This window comes from Belonocnema kinseyi, chromosome 9 (genome assembly GCF_010883055.1).
Source record: "Belonocnema kinseyi isolate 2016_QV_RU_SX_M_011 chromosome 9, B_treatae_v1, whole genome shotgun sequence".
Lineage (NCBI taxonomy): Eukaryota > Metazoa > Arthropoda > Insecta > Hymenoptera > Cynipidae > Belonocnema > Belonocnema kinseyi.
The window spans coordinates 55,305,028-55,325,654 of record NC_046665.1 but is presented as its reverse complement, the minus strand read 5'-3'; the positions used below and the strand labels follow the sequence as shown (position 1 = coordinate 55,325,654).

Below are 20,627 nucleotides of genomic sequence, written 5' to 3'. Positions count from 1 at the left end.
TACGTTTAAGTACAAAGCTTAATAATAAAAGATGTAAAAAAATATATTTCAACAACCAATTCCAACGGCATCAGCCGGTAACGTTGTACACGAAAATACGAACACTCTAGAGCTCTCTAGTGGCCGCCAGGTTTCGTATTTTCGTGTACAACATTACCGACTGATGCCGTTGGAATTGGTTGTTGAAATATATTTTTTTACATCTTTTATTATTAAGCTTTGTACTTAAACGTAGTTTTCTTTCGGCTCTTGCATTTCTCAAAGTTTGAGACCGATATTTAATGTATAAATAAAGTTCGAACGTTCAAAAAATGTTGAGGTTCAGAAAAAAGTTGAAATAATTTTCAGGGAAGTTCCTACCAAAATGCAGTACCTAAACGAACTTTATTGTACTCTAATAAATCTTCCAAAGTTTCAGCTCGATATTTTATTTACAAAAAAAGTTCTTAGGTTCAAAAAAAACATTCAGTGAACCGAAAAAGTGTGGTTGGTAATATAGGTATTTAGCTGTGTCACATGCCCTTAATGCAATTCAATGAAAAAGACAGACCTACTTTTTGTGGTGCCATCTGTTGGCTTAGTTTGACCGACATTTCCCATGCGGGTCGTAAGAAAACTACTACTACCTACACATACACGGTTGAGGCAGGGGGCTGCTTCAAACCAATCCTTCCAATATATTAAAGTAGTCAGTCTTTTCTGACAACGAAGTTATTCTGTAAATTTTTTTCTACAAAAATCCTCATTTATAAATTATATTTTAGTTTTTCGAGTCTGATAAATGTCCTACTTTTATAATAAAAATCACGACTTTAAGGCCATGTGACGAGTGAGTCACGTGATCAGATTCCTACCTTACCCTCACTTTTTTTATTTTCCAAATTATTTTCACACGAAACGCCACATCGAGTTGAAAATTTGGTATAATAAATAAGAAGCACTAAGAAAGGTGGGCCTGGTCCTAAATTTTAATAATTATGAAAAAAAAATTATTTACAACAAAAAACTTTTTTCATAATTATACCAATTTAGGACCAGACCCATCATTCTTAGTGCTTCTTGTTTCGTATCCCAAATTTTCAACTCTATGCGACGTTTCGTGTGATAATAAGTTGGGAAATAAAAAAAGTGGCGGTAAGGTACAAAATCTCGTCACGTGACCCACTCACCACATGGCCTTAATCAATTCATTTATAAAACTCAAATATCACATTCTTCTAAACTGAGCTAAATGACGCTAAATGATATAAATTAAATTCTAAAGAAAATGAAAAAGAAAGAGTTCCTCTTAATTCTACTTTTGAAAAACTGCTTACCTGTATGCAAAATTTATTTTCATGCATTTAGAGTACTTACATTCGAAAAAATAACTAGAAATAAAGAATAATAAGCACTAATTGTAAGATTTTTAATCAACTGTGAAGAAGTGTTACGCTCTTGAATAAAAATTACTCAAAAGTTGCATTACTTTAATGATGAAATATGTTAAAGCATTCTGAACCATCACCAATTTTAATTTAGAAATTTCATTGCAGGAAGAATGTATTAAAAAATAGTGATCTAATCAGAGTATAGAATTTTGAAATACTAAGGCATTTGTAACTGATAACTTGTGTTGAGAGCTAATTAAACTTTAATTTTTAATCTATTTTAGTCAAAATATTTTCACCAAAGGTGTCATTTTTATAGTTAAGTATAGTTCAAATAAATCCCACGCCCTGTAAACCACGTCATACTCAAGCAAAAATTTTTCTAGCTGAAGACGGATGCACGTTTTACCTAGAATCAAAAAGTCAATCTGAAAATGAGCCTAAAAAATCTATCTTTCCCCATAAATCTAAACGAACTTCAGTTGCTAAAAAAAACCTTGCTAAATTAAAATAATAAACAACTGACTAATACGAATGTATACTCCTTCCTGACTATAAAATGAACCACAAGATTGCACGCTGATCTCGACAAGACATCTTTCCTCATGATGAAATTTGAAATCTAGCGATTGTTTGTGAAAAAATGAATTTAGCTCGTGTCGCGGATAAAATTAGTATTTTTTAAAGCTGTTACGTGAAGAAGATTGGCTTTATTGAATCCTAGAATAAACACTGAGTGTAAAGCTTGGTTCGAAATAAATCGTATATCGAATCGCAAAAACTTTCATGTCATTCCAAATTTTCAATCGAAACCATCAGTCGAAGTCGAGCCGGATTAAAGAAATATATACAGGGTGGCCGCACATTCATTTTCAAAATTCCCACTTTGATTTTTACTTAATTTTTCATTTTAACTAAACTTTAGATTAATATTTAAAAGTTTTTTCTCGACTTCAATAAGATTTAAAACCAAAATTCTAATATTTCAACATTTTTAATAGACAAACTTTTATAAATGGAACAAAAACGTTTTAAATTTAAATTTAGATTAATAAATTTTTTATTTATTATTCTCGGGGCTACTGTCAGAACCTAATTTATTTGAAATAAAAAAGGACAAACAGTGACAGAAAGCGACTAATGTGCATTAATAATGTGATTAATGTTTTTTTTTCGTGTAGAACAAGTCAAAAGAATTCCAGATAAATTTTAATGAATTCACAAAAAATTCATAATACTTCAAAACAATTAAAATTAAGTTCAAAAGAATAATTTTTTAAATTCCCTACACTCTTTAAAATCCTTTAGAATTACTTCAAATTACTGACATTCATTAAAAAATACTCTTACATATTTCAAATTCTTCAACAAAATTTGATATCCCTAGCAAATTTTTTCCTATTAAATATTTCCATTGAATTTTCCGAAACTCCTCACATATAATAAAATCCCTTGGAATCTTTTCAAACATCCTAAATCCTTAGAGGTACTATAAAATCGTTCCAAATCTTCTATAATTCTAGGAAATATTTTTAAACTCCAATGAAAGAGGTTTCAAATCCTTTAAAATCATTCAAAAACATCAAAATCTATAATAATCAATAAAAATCTATAAAAATTCTTTGGAAGACATTCAAATTATTGAAATCTATTAAAAATTCTGTGAAATCTTTTAAAATACCCTAAAATATTTAGAATCCTTTAAAACTTTTTTAAAGCTCTTGAAAATTACTTACAATTTTTAAAAATACCCAAAAATTGTTTGAATGCTTTAAAATTTCTTGGAAATTATTTAAACTTTTTAAAAGTCTTGAAAATTCCATCGAATTTTTAAAAATAGCCTAAAATCTTTTAAATCCTTTGGAATCACTTTAATTTATTAAATAATATTTAAAATACTCTAAAATATTTCAAATCGCTTAAAAATATTTCGCAATACCTTGATTTTTTTCTGTGTAAAGTCATAACAAAAAATTCAAAATCTCTTAAGATTTTTGAAATCAATTGAAAATTCCTTAGAATCTGTTCAAAAATCCTATAGTATTTAAAAATATTAAATATCTTTGACAACTTAAAATATTTTAAAATCTTTGAAATCTTGTAAATCCCTTAATTCTTGTGTATAAACTCTTTTTAATTCATTCAAATATTATAGAAGCCCCTGAAATTACATTAAATCAGGTATTTTCTAACGTAATATCCAATAAAATCAATCCTAATTTTCCGAAATTGTATGAAATTCATTAAAACCCAATCCAAATTGTCCTTAAATTCCTTGAAAATGTTTTAACATCTTGAAAATGCCTTGGAAATCCCTTGAGTTTTTTTAAAAATACCCTAAAATAAAAAAGAAATACCTTAAAAGAATTGAAAAGATATTAAGAATAAAAATTCGGAAATAGGTATAGACCTGAATTCAATAGTGATTAACCCATGGGTTGATTTGTAGGGGAAAAAAGTTGACTAACGAAATCTTTTTATTTTAAAAAAGGGGGGGGGGGGAGTGACCAAAATTGACTGTATGGAAAGCTTGATTTTTCAACTTCTTAAAAATTTTCCTGAGTTTTGCTATTTTTTTTAAAAACCCCGAGTTTATCCCGATTTCCATTTTTTCCCTGAGCTGCGACCACCCTGCACATGAAATAAAATAAAAAGTATCTCTTAAGTACTACTTAAAACTCAAGCATGCAGAATAATGAGTAAACTACCCTCTACAAGTTTTACGCTCAGTATCTGAAGAAATAATTAACATGTCGTGCACAATGAGTTCTAAAGCCAAGCAAAGAGGGAAGACAGAGCATACAAAATCAAAAAGTATGTAAAGTAATTGTCGGACGGGTCTTACCCTGGAGGAAGAGGGGGCGCTTCCGGCACTCCCAATGGCCCAGCTCTTTGCAGGGCCATCGCTACCCACAGGCTCACCTGGTTGGGACATTGTAACAATACGTGTTACCAGAGTCTTTCAAACAACGATTTTTGTTCTTACAAAATGCACGCACCCTAACGCTTTATCAATTTTATCGATTTTTATCGCTCATATTTTTTTATTATTATTATCGCCCTTGATCGCGGTACACTCTTATTGGGCAGAGCCCATTTCGTCTCAGTTCTTCCTGATTGAGCTACGTCCACTACCAAACTTCCCCTCACGCAGCCGAGGGACCGCAATCACTTTGCGCAGCTGAGGGACCCCAAGAAACATAAAAAAACTTTTAATTTTGCAATTAGTAAATTAGAATTATTATATTCCAAATATGTTACTTGCCTTAATAAGTCTTCATAGGTTGAAAAACAGATGTGTTTTTCAGGAAAAATAGTGATGTTCCGAATTTCTAAAACATTTCATTATTTAAATTCTAAGCCTAATTTATGGTAGTGCTATTTTGATATTTTGTTAACATTTGATGAAAATTCGAATACAACTTTTGAACTAAATTTCTTAATCATTTTAGGTAATTTTTAACTGAGTTTTCCTAAATATATCCTGACTTTCTTACATTTATCATCATTTCACGAAACAGAAATTTCTAACACTCTATCTCATCTAATTTTTAAATTATTTAGGCAAGTAACATATCGTGGGAATCGCCAAAAACGTAGTTTTCGAATATCATACTTCTAAATTACTAAATGCAAAATTTAAAAAATTTATGTTTCGTATTTTATTCCTCATCAAGTCTGGCGGTCCCTCAGCTGTGTGAGGAAAAATTGGGTAGTGGGGACAGAGCAAGCATGTAGAAGGCGACGAAATGGGCATCACTGTGAGTGTCAGAACGGTTGTATTTCTTTTCATTTTATGTAAAATTTATTATATTTTCATTTATAGATACTCGGAAACCTGTCATTAACTTAATATTATAGAATCGAAATAATAAATTCAACGCCCTTGGTGAAAAAACTTTCGTGCTCTACGAAACTTTGAAACATTTCTGGATTTCAAAGTGATTTCTAAAAAATGTGTATTTTGTTTTTAAAATATGCAAGGATAATCTATTTTTTTTTAAATTTAAAACTGAGAAAGGTTTTAATATTGGGTGTCCCCTCAAATCCTCGAAAAAAATGCCCTGAGGGCATTTCAGGGTTTTTCAGGTGTCTCAAGATTTTTCCAGGTATCTTTCTTCATAAAAAAAATTTTAACAAAAAAAAATACTAATAATTTTTAACAAAATAGTTAAGTTTTTATTCAGAGATGAATTTTCAACTAAAACGATGTATCATTAACTGTAAAAATTGAATTTTAAAACAAAAACATACATTTTCAAGTAAGAAAGATTTGTTTTTGACCAAATAAAGACAACATTTCAACGAGATAGGATAAATTTTTAACCAACCATTAAAAAGTTAAAACTTTAATTTCAAAAATTAATTTTCAATCCGATTGATGATTAATTAACTAAAATAATCAATCTATAAGAGTAGTAGTTGAACTTTAAACTAAAAAAGATACATTTTTAACAAAAAATGGAATAATTACATTTTTAAAACCAACAAAAACAACCAATTTTCCACAAAATAGTACAATTTTAAACTAAAATAATGAATGTTTAACTGTACTACTCTAATTTTCAATAACAAAAAAATAAAATTTTAATCAACTTTTGTAGCTGAATTTTAAAACAAAAACATGAATTTTCAACTTAAATAATAAATCATTAACTGTAATAGTCAACCAATGTTTAAACAACAACAAAAAATATTTTCTAACAAAATAATCAAAGTTTCAACTGAAATAATTCAATTTCCTGTAATGAAAATTAATTTCCCATGAAAAAAAATAATGAATTTTTAATTAATATGAAGAATTTTCTATTAAAATGACAAATCTTTAAAAAAAAATTAACTTTTAACGAAAGAGTTAAACTTTGAAGCAAGTAATTGAATTTTTATGCAAAAATATAAATTCTCAAATAAGAAAAATTCTGCAGTCAAAAGAAAAAAATGTAAATCAAAGTGTTGAATTTTCAAGTGGAAAAATTAATTTTCAACCTAAAAACAAATTTTCATTAAAATAGTTAACTCCAGTGATATAATTAAATTCTGATGTTAAATAATGTTGATTACTAGTAAAATAATTTCCTGAAGATATATCGCCGGTGCTTAAGAGAATGAACCTGTGAAAAAAACCCGCATAATTGAATGGCCGTAATAAAAAACATATTTTAGTAAACACTGTGAAAGGAAACCCTTTTTCAAAAACGCCGTGAGGAAAAAGTTTACTCGTGAAAACGCTATGAAAATTTTTTTTTTTGTAAAACCGACGTGAAATAAGCCTTATTTATTAAAAATATCGTGATGAATAACTTATTAAGAAGGCATCGTCAAAAAATACGTATGATAACGCTCGGGAAGCAAATCTTTTCATATCGTTTCTTCAAGTAAATAATTACTTTTTTCTACTGCTATAATTATAATGATTTATCATTTTATTGATAATAAAATATGTTATACAATTTAACATTAAATGCTCGTATTTTTTAGATTAACCCTTTGTTGCACATATTTTCTTGTTCAGTAAATTTACATGACAATTCTTACTCGGGGATTTTTGGGGTCGCTGATTACGAATATGAAGTCAGAATTTCGAAAATTAAAATTCAAGATGGCGGATGCAATATGGTGATTTCAAAATTTTGAAAAAAAGAGATAAATGAGTTTGAAAATCTCTATTGGGGGTTTTTGGGGTCGCTGATTACGAATCTGAAGTCAGAAGTTTGAAATTTTTAATTAAAGATGGCTGGTTCAAGATGGAGATTTCAAAATGTTGAAGAAGAGTTATATTAGCTTGAAAATATCTATTTGGGGGTTTCTGGGGTTGCTGATTACGAATCTAAAGTCAGAATTCTGAAATTTTTCATTCAAGAGGGCGGATTCAAGATGGCGATTTCCATACTTTGAATAAAGAGATATATGAGCTTGAAACTTTTTACTCGGGGTTTTTAGGGATAACTGATTACGAATTTGAAGTCACAATTTGGAAATATTTAAATTCAAGATAGCAGATTCAAGATGCCAGTTTCAAAAATTTGAAATAAATATATATGAGCTTCAAAATCAATACTCAGGGGTTTTTGGGGTCGCTGATTACGATCGCTGATCTAGGATTAGACTCTTGTAATTCATCAAAATAGATCTCATATGGACAACACTGACACATAAATTTTGGCTGAAATGTTGATGAATTTTTTTAAATTTACTCTTACTTTGCGTAATCCATAAATTCCATAAATGCTTACATTATTGAAATCAAAGTATTCAAAATCTCATCTACGATTTCGAAGATTTACGTATCAATGTAAACTAAATTTGATCGACTAATTTTAATTTTAATTCAGTAACTTGAAATTCGTAAGCAGCCTCTCCAAAAACCCCGAATATAGATTTTGACGCTCGTTTATCTCTTTTTTCAAAATTTTGGAACCGGCATCTTGAAAACACCATCTCGAATTTAAATATTTATCATTTCTGAATTCAGATTCGTAATCAGAAACCTTCAAAACCCCGTTATACCAATCTTCAAAAGAATCCGAACGTTTATTTAGTATACTCGTCCGCCATATTAGATCCGCCATTTTGTTTTTGGAATTTTTGATATCGGATTCGTCATTAGCAACCTTGAAAAGCCCGTTATACCAATTTTGAAAAGAATCGAAAGTTTATTAGGCATACTCGTCCGCCATATTGGATCCGCCACTTTGTTTTCGGAATTTTTGACATCGGATTCGTAATCAGCAACCTCAAAAACGCGTAAGTAATCGGATTTTGTCCATTTGATGACCATTTTCTAATTTTGGCCACCTTTTTCCGACTTTTGACCACTGTGTGGCAGCGTAAGACACTAGATTTAAACTTGATATTTATAGTTTTTTTAATAGTCCACCAATAATACTTTTTTACGGCAAAATGATTATTATAGTTTTTTTCTTGGAATAAAACAGTCTAATAAATAGTTTTAACGAATACGGTTTTTTTTCACGGCTTTTTCAAAAATAAGGTTTTTTTCACAGTTTTTTTCATGAGTAAGGTTTCTTTTTACGGCGCTTATAGGAATAAGGTTTTTTTCGCAGCATTTACCGAAATATAATTTTTTCCTAGCATTTTACTGAGATGTGTTCTTCTTCACGGTGTTTTAAAACAATGTTTTCTTTCAAAGCGACCTGATAAACAATTTATTTTTCACGGCGTCTTTGAAAAAAGTTTTTCTTAATAGCTTTATTTTGCAGGTTTTTTTTCATAAGCACCGACGAATATAATTATATTATATAAATACTATACTATGTACTATATAATATTATATACTTACTTTTTCGAATGAAAAAGCATTCCCATTCAATTTTATATTTACATTTGAAAAAAATGTAAGGATCTCGAAAAAATTTACTGGCATTTACAAATTTTCCCGGCTATATAAAAATTCTTTGATAATTCTAAGTTTTTCAGGAGAGTAGACACCCTACAATAAGTCTCACTGCATGAAATATATACAACTTTTAGAGGATTCTAAACTCTGACAGAATAAATCCACTGAGATTCGTCAATAGTTTCGACCATATATACAATATTTTTAAACTCATCTCGGACAATTAATTGGATTACATAAATTTTTTATTTGTTACAAATCAAATTTCAAGAAAATCCATGGAACTCACAACTTATTTTAATTTAATGAGAACGATTAAACAAACTCTATTAGGTAACTTTTTTTAATTTTATTTTTATTGCAAAAAAAACAAATTTAACTAAAAATTCTAAACTTAAATACTTGAATTATTATTAATCAAAATACTTTTCAATATCAAGCAAAGAAAGAGAAAAACAATTTTGTATTAAAAATAAACTTCGATTCAGTGCAATTAAATAGCGGAAATTAATTTAGAATAGTTGAATTTCAATTGCATCATAAGAATAAAAATATTAAAATAATGGGTAACAACTCCGCTTAGATAAAAACAAATGGATTTATCAGGGAGCAAAGAACTAACACTTAGGTGCTATTAAATATTTCTTTATTTAAATTTTATTATTTATGTAATAATTAATCCTTGATTCCTTTTTGTTACTCTCTCCTTTCAAAAAAGTGTAATAGAAAAATGAAATGCCTCAAGGTTTTAGAATTTAGAGAAATAACTTTGTCAAAAATCCAAAGATATCTAATCTGAAAACATAAGTTATTTCATCATTTTTCAATTCATACAACAAAATCTAATATTTACAAAAAAAAGCATAGAACTTTGTTTAATATCGTCCCAATTTTATTTATTGATAATATAATTTTTTATTGGATTTATTTTCCTCGAATATTACAAATATCAGACATTTAATTTCTTTTCCAGTTCACAGTTTTCGTATAGAGAAATGATTACTAAAATTACAGGATTTTACAGAATTTTTAATAATTTTACAAATTTACAGATACTTTCTGTAAAATTTACAAACTTTTTTATTATATTTCACAGTATAGATAACAACTTGGCAAAAAGTTCTGTTAGTTTTACAGAATACATTCGTAAATTTGTAAAATTACAGACAATTTAGTAAACTGCAGAAAGTTCTGTAACGTTGATCCTATTTTAAGTAAAAATCCTGCAAGTTCAGCAGAATGCATGTTGTGTTTTCAAAAATAAATACAAAATAATTTATAACAAACAATTGCTATTTAAAATAATAGAACAAAATGCGGTACATATAAATATGTTTATTTAATTATAGTTGGATAAAAAAACTCTTGTAAAGTTTATTATATTTAAAAAATGTTGATTTTTGCATCCTAAGAAAAATTTGTACATTCCAAAGTCGATTCAATTACCTTAAAATACTATGTTTTCTATCAAAATTTTTCTACATCCATTCATTGCCGACTAATATTTGAAAAAAAGTATCAAGTTATGTCTATAGGCGGTAAATAAAAATAAACTAATTTAACTTTCGTAATAAATCAAATGACTTTGAAATTAATTGAATTTCTGGAATAATCTGGAAAATTCGAAAAGAATTTTCAGTTAAAAAATGTTTCTAGCAGTAAAAATGTAATAACAACAATATTCTCGTTCCCTATCCTTATTCACTGCTTACGTTTATCACAATCGAAAGTGAAAAATAACAATAAAAAATATCACATAGAATCTAGAAAATATTTACTAGAGTATATGGTTTAATAAACATTTCTTTTTCAATTCTAAAGACTTTATCCGGTTAGTGAATACTTCCCTATAAAATAAATGTGCACAGAATCGACTTTAGCCAATGCAAAATATTTCAAGTTGTGAATATATCAACAACTGAATTTTAATAATCTCATTCACTTCCGGCGAATCCCAATTTTCGATCAAAACAAAATCCCTGAATTAAAAATAGTTTGAAAATGTCAACACCTTTCATGCAAATATCCTAACATATCCGACCTTGCTTTTCAACGAATATCATTTTTAATATCTTCAATTTCAGGGTGGCCACAAAACAAGATAATTAAAAAATTTCCTAACTTTTACATGAATAATTTTTCATTTTCTCGGAACATTAATAGCCACAGAAACAAATTTTTATCTTGTACCATTACTCATGTGCATTAATAATGTGACTAACATCCTTTAAAATTCAAAAGAATTTAAAAAAAAATAATTTCATTGATTTCATTAAAATTAGAGTGAATTTTAAGGAGTTTAAAGGGAATTAACCAAATTTAACGAGTCATATAAATTCAAGGTGGATTAGGAAAAGTTCATTGGATTCAGTAAGTTTAGAATGAATTTAGGAAAATTCAAGTGAATTGAAAACAACTTAATGATATGTCTGAAAATTCAAGGCGAGTTTAAAAGACTTCAAAATAAATTAAATAAAAACAATAAGAAACTTTTAAAAACTCCATTGAATTGAATATAATTGAGTGAAATTAGAAGAATTCAAAATCATTTTAAAAATAAGAGGATTTAAAACATTTCAAAAGAACTTCAAAGAATTCTGGATCAATTAATATGAATTCACATGAAATGCAAACAATTATTTGTAAATTTCTTCAAATCTTTAAAACCATTACAATATTATAAATTCCCGTAAAATTCTATAAATTCTAATATTTCCAGATATCCTGGAAAGTGTTTAAAATATCCTTGAGAGCTTTTACAATCCTTTAAAATCATTAAAATCCTCGGAAATCTTTAAAAATATCTTAAAACCTTTCCTGTAAAATTTTTCCGTATCTTCCAAAATTGTAGAAAATCGTTTCTAGCCGCATTTTTGTTATTCCCTACAATATTCCAAATTCTTTCAAATCTTTTGAGATCCCAACAAACTTTGTCAAATCTGTAATCAATTAAAAATTCCTTGGAAACTTTTAAAATACCCCAAGATATTTTATATTCTTTCAAATCTTTTTAAATCAAAATTTAATTGCTGAAATCAATAGAAATTCCTTGGAATATCTTAAAATAACTAAAATATTACCAAGCCTTTGAAATAGTTTGAAATTCCTTAAGAATTGACCTTGGTATTTTTTTTCCATATCCTAGACTCCTTTAAATCCTTTGAATTTCCTTGAAATTTTAGAAATATATTTAAAATTTCTTGGCGCATCTTAAGATACCCTGAAATATTTTAAATCTTTTAAAATCCTGAAATATTTGAAAATCCTATAAAATCTATTAAAATCTTTTAAATTCATTTGAAGCTTTTATAAAATTACCCTTAAATTTGTAAAAAAAAACTTTGAAATTCCTTCAAAATTTTGAAATCTATTAAAAAATTCTTGGTATTTTTTTTTTAAATTCCTAAAATTTTTGAGATCTCTTGAAATCCAATTAAATTACTCAAATCAATGAAAAATTCTGTAAAATCTTTTGAAAAACCATGAAATATTTAAAATCCTTAAATTTTTTTAAATCCTCTGAAATTATTGAAAGCAGTTTAAAATTCCTTGGAATTTTAAACATACACTTAAATCTGTTTAAAAAAACGTTGAAACCTCTTAAAATTACTGAAATCTATTAAGAATGTCTTGACATTTTTTTAAATACGCTAAAACATTTAAGCTCTTGAAAATGTGCTGGAATTTTTTTAAATGCTTTAAAAAATTACGAATTCTTCGAAATCTCGTGAAATACATTGAAACTTTTTAAAGCTATCGAAAATGCCTTCGAATCTTTTAAAAGATCCTAAAATATTTTAAATGCTTTAAAATTACATTAAATTACCGAAATTATTTTAAAATTCCTTCAAATCTTTCAAAACCTCTATAATATTTCTAATCCTTTAAAATATTTTTAAATCCCCTGACATTATTCAAAGCTCTTGAAATTTTCTTGGAATATTTAAAAATACTCCAAAATTGGTTAACACCCTTTGTAATCCCTTCGAATTATTAAAATCTATTACAAATTTATTTGTATCTTTAAAAAAAAAACCCAAAATATTTTCAAGATCTCGAATATTCCTTGGAATTTTTTTAAATGCCCTACAAAATAACAATGCTTTTGAATTCCCTTGGAACTCTTTAAAGCTTTCGAAAATGCCTTGGGATTTTTTTGAATATCCTAAAATATTTCTAATCCTTTCATATCCCATTAAATTATTGAAATCAGTTGGAAATTCCTTAAAATCATCACATTTTTTTAATGCGCTAAAATATTTCAAAGCGCATGAAAATTTCGTGGATTTTTTATGAATGCTTTAAAAATTACGAATCCTTTACAATCTCGTGAAATCCTTTGAAACTATTTAAATCTCTCGAAAATACCATTAAATTGCTCAAATAAATGGAAAATCCTTTGAAATATTTTGAAATTCCTTCAAACTTATTAAAGCTCTTCAAAATTGCTTGGAATTTCAAACAATACCCTAAAATCTATGAAAACCCTTTAAAACCTCTTTAAATGATTGAAATCTATTACAAATTTCTTGGCACCTTTTAAAATATCCTCAAATATTTTTAATGAATTTAAGACTTTAATGACTTTTTATCTTATAAAAAGTTACTAAAAAGTGATGAGAGAAAAAGAAAGTAACTAAAACTAACCTTGGGGCAACTCTAATTATTCTAGAGCTTTTTTTTTGCAAAATCCCTGACTTTTCCTGGCCAACCAAATTTTTTCCTAACTTTTCTCTAATTTACACATTTTTTCTGACCTGCGGCCACCCTGAAATTTTTTCTTACATCAACCCCCAAACATTATATTATTATGAATCCCCAAAAGAGATTATATATATAATCTTCAATCTAAGTATAACTGTCACACCAAATTTCCTACAATTCAATCACATTTTTTCAATAGATGCAATATTATCCCTAAGAGCGTCATTCCTCTCCATATTTCCCACTTGTAACATTTTGAAGAAACGTATCTTGCAAAATTCATAGTAATATTGAAAAAAAGCCATAAAATAAAAAGTAGTAAAACGTAAAGTTAATTGAACCTACCTGCGGTAGACATCTCGAACGTAAGTCCGAGAGCATCGAGATCGTCCTGAGAAACTTGACCAGTCAAGCTATTTTGAAGATTACTAGGCACCCTCTGCTGTTGCTGCTGCGTCCTGGCTCCAACAATCGCTCTCAGTTCTTGCCGAACAAATTCCGAGGTCATACTACCAGTACTGCTGGCGTTTCCTGAAAAACCCATTTTTAAACGTTTAAACATCCATGTCAAATCGAATAGTTGACCCCCAGTAACAATGAAATTACTGGTCTTTATTTGTACGATCCATGATTATCTTTTCTTATACAAAAATTATTAGAAATCTCCCACTACGAAAGTTGAATTGAGAAAATACTCTAGACTATTTCAAAATAAAAAATAATAATTATAAATAGAATATAATAAAAATTCCAAAACACATCTACAAATTATAATTCAAATCGACTACGGGGCCATTCAAAAATTACGTTAAAAATTTCAATTTTTCAATTTTTCAGTTAGAGGGGTAGGAGTAGTAACAGGTTTTGTGTCAAAACTTAAATTTAACTCATCAAAATTTGCTTTTCTTATACAAATGAACAATAAAAGTTTATCGTTCATTAGTTGAATAAAGTAAATGAGTAAGTCATTCAGTTTGAACAGAAAAAATGAGATATTTTAATTACTGGTCACTTTTTCTTACGTAATTCTGAATTTTACAAACATAATATTCTCTATTTTTCTATCAAATAGTAGAATTTTCAACTAATAAAAATACATTTTTAACCAAAAATGAAATAGTTCAATTTTCAACGAAAATCATGAATTTTCAAATACGAAGTTTGATTTTCTATTCGAAATGCAAATTTTCAACAAAATACATAGATTTTCAAATAAATATGTAAAGGTCTAATTAAAAAAGGTAAATAAATTTTCTACAAAAAAAGACCTTGTAACAAAATAAGTGAATTTTCAACTAAAAAATAAAATATTTTCAACAAAAAATGGAATAGTTCAATCTTGAATGAAATACTCCATTTTATATTAAAAAATGAATTTTCAAACAACATTTTTTTTAATAGTTAAATGTTCATCAAAAGAAATTAATTTCATCTAAAAAGAAATAAATTTGTAACCAAAAATAAAAGAGTTCAATTTTCAGTTAAAAAGATAATTTCCAACATCAAAAAAAGAGGTTTGAACAAAATACTTACATTTTTAATAAAAAATAATAACATCTTTTTAACAAAGTAGTTAAATTTTTAACCAACGAAATTCAATTTTAACCAAAATAAATAAATTTGCAAACGTGAAGAAGAATTTTCTAAAAAAAAATCGATTTTCCAATACATAATTGAATTTTCAACTAAAAAAATCAATTTTCAAGAAAATAAAAACGAATTTTAAAAAAATTAGTTAAATTTTCAATAAAATACCTCAATTTTTATCCGAAAGTTTCATTTTTAAACAAAAAGATGCAAATTTTAACTAAAACCGGACGAGTTGAATTTTCAAATAATAAATTTTTAACAGAGAAAAAAATGATTTTCATCAAATTAGTTAATTTTAAATAAAAGAGATGAATCTTCAAAAAATAACGTAAAATGTAATAGCTGACATTTCAATCAAAACAAATTTTCAATTAAAAGCCGTTGAGGTCAACCAAAAAGAACAAATTTTCAACTAATAACGTAACTGTTCAAATAAAAATGATCAGTTTGTTTATCAAAAATAAAACAAAAACTAGTCAGACAAATTTTCGACCAAAGAGAAGAAAATTCAACCAATAAGATTTTAATCAAAAACACTTGAATAACAAAACGAAGACGATATTTCGCCACAACAGATGGCTTTTTAATTTTAAAATGTGGTTGTTTTTAGTTTTCGCTATAAACCGTACTTGAAATGTTAAGCTTTTCTTTTAAAACTGCATGACTAACCCTTTAACTCTTTTTTACGAATAAACTTTAAACTTTCATCATTAATTTGAATAAAACATCTAATTTTTAACTGAAAATTTTAATATTCCATGAACGGCTAAAGACTAACCTTTTTTGGTTCGAAATTCAACAATTTTACTGAAAATGTATGTAGTTTATTGTAAATTTGTCTTCATTGGTAAAAAAAATAATCTACTTCGTTCAAAATGTAACTACTTTCTTAAAAATTAACATCTTTGATTGACAATTAAACAGTTTTGTTGAAGTTTTTTTCTTTCTTTGCTTGAAAGTTATTTTTTTAACTCAATATTAAACTATTCTAATTCTGAATTAAATTTAATAGTTTTTCATTGAAAACTCAATTCTTAAATTTTTCATTAGAAAATTATCTGTTTTAGTTGAAAAATAAACTACTTGGTTGAAAGTTGAACTATTTGTTATATTTTCATTCTAATGGCTGATGATTTAAATATTTTGTAGTAAATTCGTACTTTTTTATTTGAAAATTTATTTTTAATCTGAAAATTCATTTATTCAATTATTCGTTGAAAATGTATCATTTTTAGTTGAAACTTCAACAACTTGGTCGAAAATTAATCTTAGTGATTGAGAATTAAAGATTTATCTCTTTGGTTGAAAATTTTACTATTTTGTGGAAAATTTCCTTTCCCTTTGATGAAAATTAATTATTTTCACTGAGAATGTAAATCTTACATTTTTGGATACAATATTATACTTTTTAGTTTAAAATTTAACTGTTTGATTAAAAATGTACTTAATTTTAATTAGTGAACTAAATTAATATTTATATATATATATTTTTTTGAAACATCAATTATTATATTTTTGGTTGACAATTCAAGTAGTAGGTTAAAAGTTGAACATCTTTGTTGAAAATTCATTTTTGTAAATTCCACTGTTTTCTTGAAAATTTAATTATTTTGTTGAAAATTCGACTGCTTTGTTGAACATTTATTTGAATTACTTAATTAAAAATTTGAATTATTTGTTAAACATTTTTGAATGTTGAAAATTCATCATTTTGGATTGTAAATTTTTTTTGGTATATTATTTGGTTAAAAAATTTGGTTAAAAACGCAACTGATTTTTTGGTTGAAGTTAATTTTTTTTTTGAACTCAACTATTTTATTGAAAATTTAACTATTTGATATCTGTGACGAAGAAGGGTAGGATTGACAAATGTTTTCAAATTACGTGACGTAGTTTATGAACGGTCCTTAAGCAAAAAGCTGTAAATATTAAAAGAATTGTATTAAAAACAGATTGCAGGTGCAAATTATTCTACGTTTCTAAAAATTGTATAAAGCTCTACAAAAATTGTAAAAGTTTCTATAAAAAGTGGATAAAATTCTACGATAGGTTCTAGAAAATTCTACAAATTTAAATATGTGCTTGAAGTATCGGATAAAATTACTCTTCCGCCTCATGGAAAAGTTAGCCTGCAATTTTCTAGAAATGAAATATTACATGGATATAATTAAGACTAAATATGGTTTTATACATATGCGATGATATATTTCGATATTGATGACACTGAGGAATTGCTGGTTACATTGCAGTTAATATCACATAATGAGAAAACGAATGAAGGTGAATTTGGTGAATGACGAAGCTGCAAATTTCTGATAATGGTGCACTGGCTCTTTGACTATTTTCGAAAGTACAAATATATACAATTAGGTCTTTTATCAAAAACACGTAAACAATTTTTTTAGGAGAGAATGTGGAACCGGAATTCTCAATCGTGATGTTTTATAATAAGAAGAGGTTTTCAATTTCTGAGAGCACACGTGTTTTTTATGAAAAACCTCTTACTGCTGTCATGGTTTTTAAATAATTGCTGCATATTTTACACATTTAAAAAAAAAACAGTGGAAGAACTTCTTGCCAAAAACATTAAGATTCAAACATATATTCTTTTAAATAGAGAGAAAGTACTGCAAGACATTCTTCCAATGTAGAAACTTCAGAGTGGCCACTTCAAACTTGAAAAAGAACCTTTTTTAATTTTGATAGCACGTAACTGAAATCACCAAAAATAGGAATTTAGAAAATTCCCTTACTCTATTTCCTGTGTTTCCCCAGACTCATTTTTTTTCACTCATCGTTAATATTTAGGAAACATTTTAATCTTGTAAAATTTTAAATATAGAATATTTTATTAATGGATTGAAAACTTGAAAACATAAATTTATATATTTGTAATTTATTATTATCAAGGCTGTCCCAGCTTAATTTACTTCAAAAAGTGAATAATTTCCAAACAAAAAAATGGCTAAAAGTGACTAATCCACTTTTAAATTTAAAAGAATTCAAAAGAATTCGATTCATAAGACTGCAAAACAACTCTAAAGAAATTCAAATGAATTTAAAAAATCTAAAAATGTCATTAATTTCAGTACAATTAGAGTATATTTCGAAGAATTTAAGTGGAATAAGCAAAACGTAATAAAATTTGAAAAAATACAAGACGAATTAAAAGATTCAAGACAATTGAAAATAATTGTAAAATATGAAAAAATTTAATGAATTCTTTAAGTTTGAACGAGTTTAGAGAAATTCAAAAGAATGTTCTTAAATGTCTAAAGATTCAAGTGAGTTTAAAATACTTCAAGATTAATTAAATCAATACTAAAAAAATTCAAAAAATCCATTGGATTCCTCCTCGGAAATCTTATAACATCTATAGGAATCTTTTTAAATGTTTCAAAAAAATTATAGTTCCTGTAAAATCGTTCCATATATCTTCCGAAATTCTATGCAATTCTTTAGAACTGCATGCAATTTTTTTAAATTCCTTAAAATCATTAAAATCTTTGGAAATCCCTGATTTTTTTTTAATCTCTTAAAAATTCCTTGGATTCTTTTAAAATACCATAAAATATTTCAAGTCCTTTTAATAAATTTTTTGAAATCCCTTCAACTTTTTAAAGCGCTTGAAAATTCCTTGGAATTTTTTAAGTACTCTAAAACCTTTTAAATACTTTAAATCTTTTGAAATCAATTCAAAATTCTTAAAAACTTTTTAAAGTTTTTCAAGATTTCTTAAAAGTTTTGAAACTTCCCGAAACATTCAAAATCGTTTGGAATACCTTCAATTTATTGAAATCTATTATAAATTCATTGGAATCTTAAAAAATATCCCCAAATATTCTTAATCCTTTGAAACTTATTAAAATTCTCGAATATTCCTTGAAATTTAAAAACATACTCTAAAATCGTTGATACCTTTTAAAATCTCTTGAAATGATTGAAATCTATTAAAAATTCCTTGGAATTTTTGAAAATACTTTAAAATATTTCTAAATCCTTTGGAACTTTTTCAATCTCTTTGAAATTTATCGGAATTACTTAAAATACCATAAAATAGGTCAAATCTTTTCAAATTCCTTCAAATTATTGAAATTGGTCAAAAACTTCTTGGAATCTTTTGAAATACCCGAAAATATTTCAAAAGAATTCAAGAAAATTTAGAAATAAGTAGAGATTCCAATTTTATAGTGGCCAACGCGTAGGTTGAAAGAAACGTGAATAAAGTGATCATTTCATTAAAAAAATGAAAATAGTGACCTTAACATAAAACAGTAACTTTTTCCAGATTTGCAGGCTTCCCTGATCTGCGGCCACCCTGTAATTATGTTAGTTTTTAACGTTTTAGAAGACAGAAGTTTATCTAAACAAATTTTTAAAAAAGGCACAAAAACACGGTGACTTTCTGATTGTTTAATTTCCCGGTCCAGTGCTCACCCTTTGAAATCCAATATTAAAAAATACAAACACGAAATTGCAGTGTGGTTAAAAAGCCTATAAATTGTTATTGACACAAATAAACAGATATTTAGCCCTTAAGTATGGACGTGCAGTCTCTCAGACCGTACCATTTTATGTGCCTTGTGGCTATTTTCACCGAAATTTCAGTACGAGTAGCCGAATTTTGTCGGTACAAACACTTCGTTTAAATTATGTGAAAACATTTTTAATGTTTTAAATTAATTATGAATCTTTTCAAAACTTCTGAATATTTCTTAAAAATTTTTTAATTTTTTGTACAAATAAGTATTTCATTTGTTATGTATACATCCAAATTAAAAATTTCATTTAAAAATTAAAATTTTTAAAAAGGAACAATTCAAATAGTAACATTCAGAGTTTAATAGCTCTTCGAAATTTTAAAGATTCAATGCTTTCTATATCCAAGAATTAATTTTCAAATTTTTTACTTTCAAGTATTTGTATTCAATTTACTCGTAAATTAACATCAAAATATTTCTAAATATTAAATAATTATCCTTTGTCTTAATTAACAAATTTAAAATTAAATGGGTTATAAATGGAATATTTTAAACTGAAACAATTTTTTTAATTTAATGAAAGCCTTGAATTACGAATATATTATTATAAAGTTACTTTTAAGTTGAAAATAGTTTAAGTCAATCGGACGTTCAATTTTTTATAATGACTAAAACTTTCGAATTGAAACAGTTTAATTATTAACGTTAAAATCTGGAAATGCTTACATTTTAAACGGATTCAGAAGAATTTTCTCAAATCAATTATTGTTCACTTTTTATTACTTAAAGTACACATCCATTTGAAAAAAATGCATTTTAAAATTCTATAAATTAAAAATTTAGGCTTAAAAATAAGAATCTAAAATAAAAAATGTTTAAAGTAAAATATTTTTGAATTGCGCATTGCGAACTGAATGATATCATAATTCCCGATAAAAAAATAAATGCCTGACGATTTCCCGGTTTTCTCGGTTTCCCGGTCCAGCGGCCATACTTTTCTTCAGATTTTATTAATATAAACGTGTGTGAGACATCAGGTCCATGTTTGTGAAAAAATGAAATCACGTCCATACTTAAAGGATAGAAATCGTCCATAAACTACGTTACTACTTTATGAGGTGGGGG

The 20,627-nt window shown here is 26.7% G+C and overlaps 1 protein-coding gene across 8 annotated transcripts in view; it reads right to left on the bottom strand.

Annotated features, from left to right (window-relative positions):
• LOC117179349 (nuclear receptor coactivator 3-like) overlaps positions 1–20,627 on the bottom strand; it is a 316,751-nt gene that overhangs the window by 9,272 nt on the left and 286,852 nt on the right. For 7 of the 8 annotated variants that reach the window (XM_033371033.1, XM_033371039.1, XM_033371034.1 and 4 more), the window contains 2 exons: positions 13,777–13,962; positions 4,216–4,292 (listed from right to left, as the gene is read on the bottom strand). In XM_033371033.1, coding sequence (XP_033226924.1) covers positions 4,216–4,292; positions 13,777–13,962 — 263 coding nt within the window. The remainder of the gene's footprint in view (positions 1–4,215; positions 4,293–13,776; positions 13,963–20,627) is intronic. The other variant, XM_033371038.1, reaches the window with a different exon arrangement.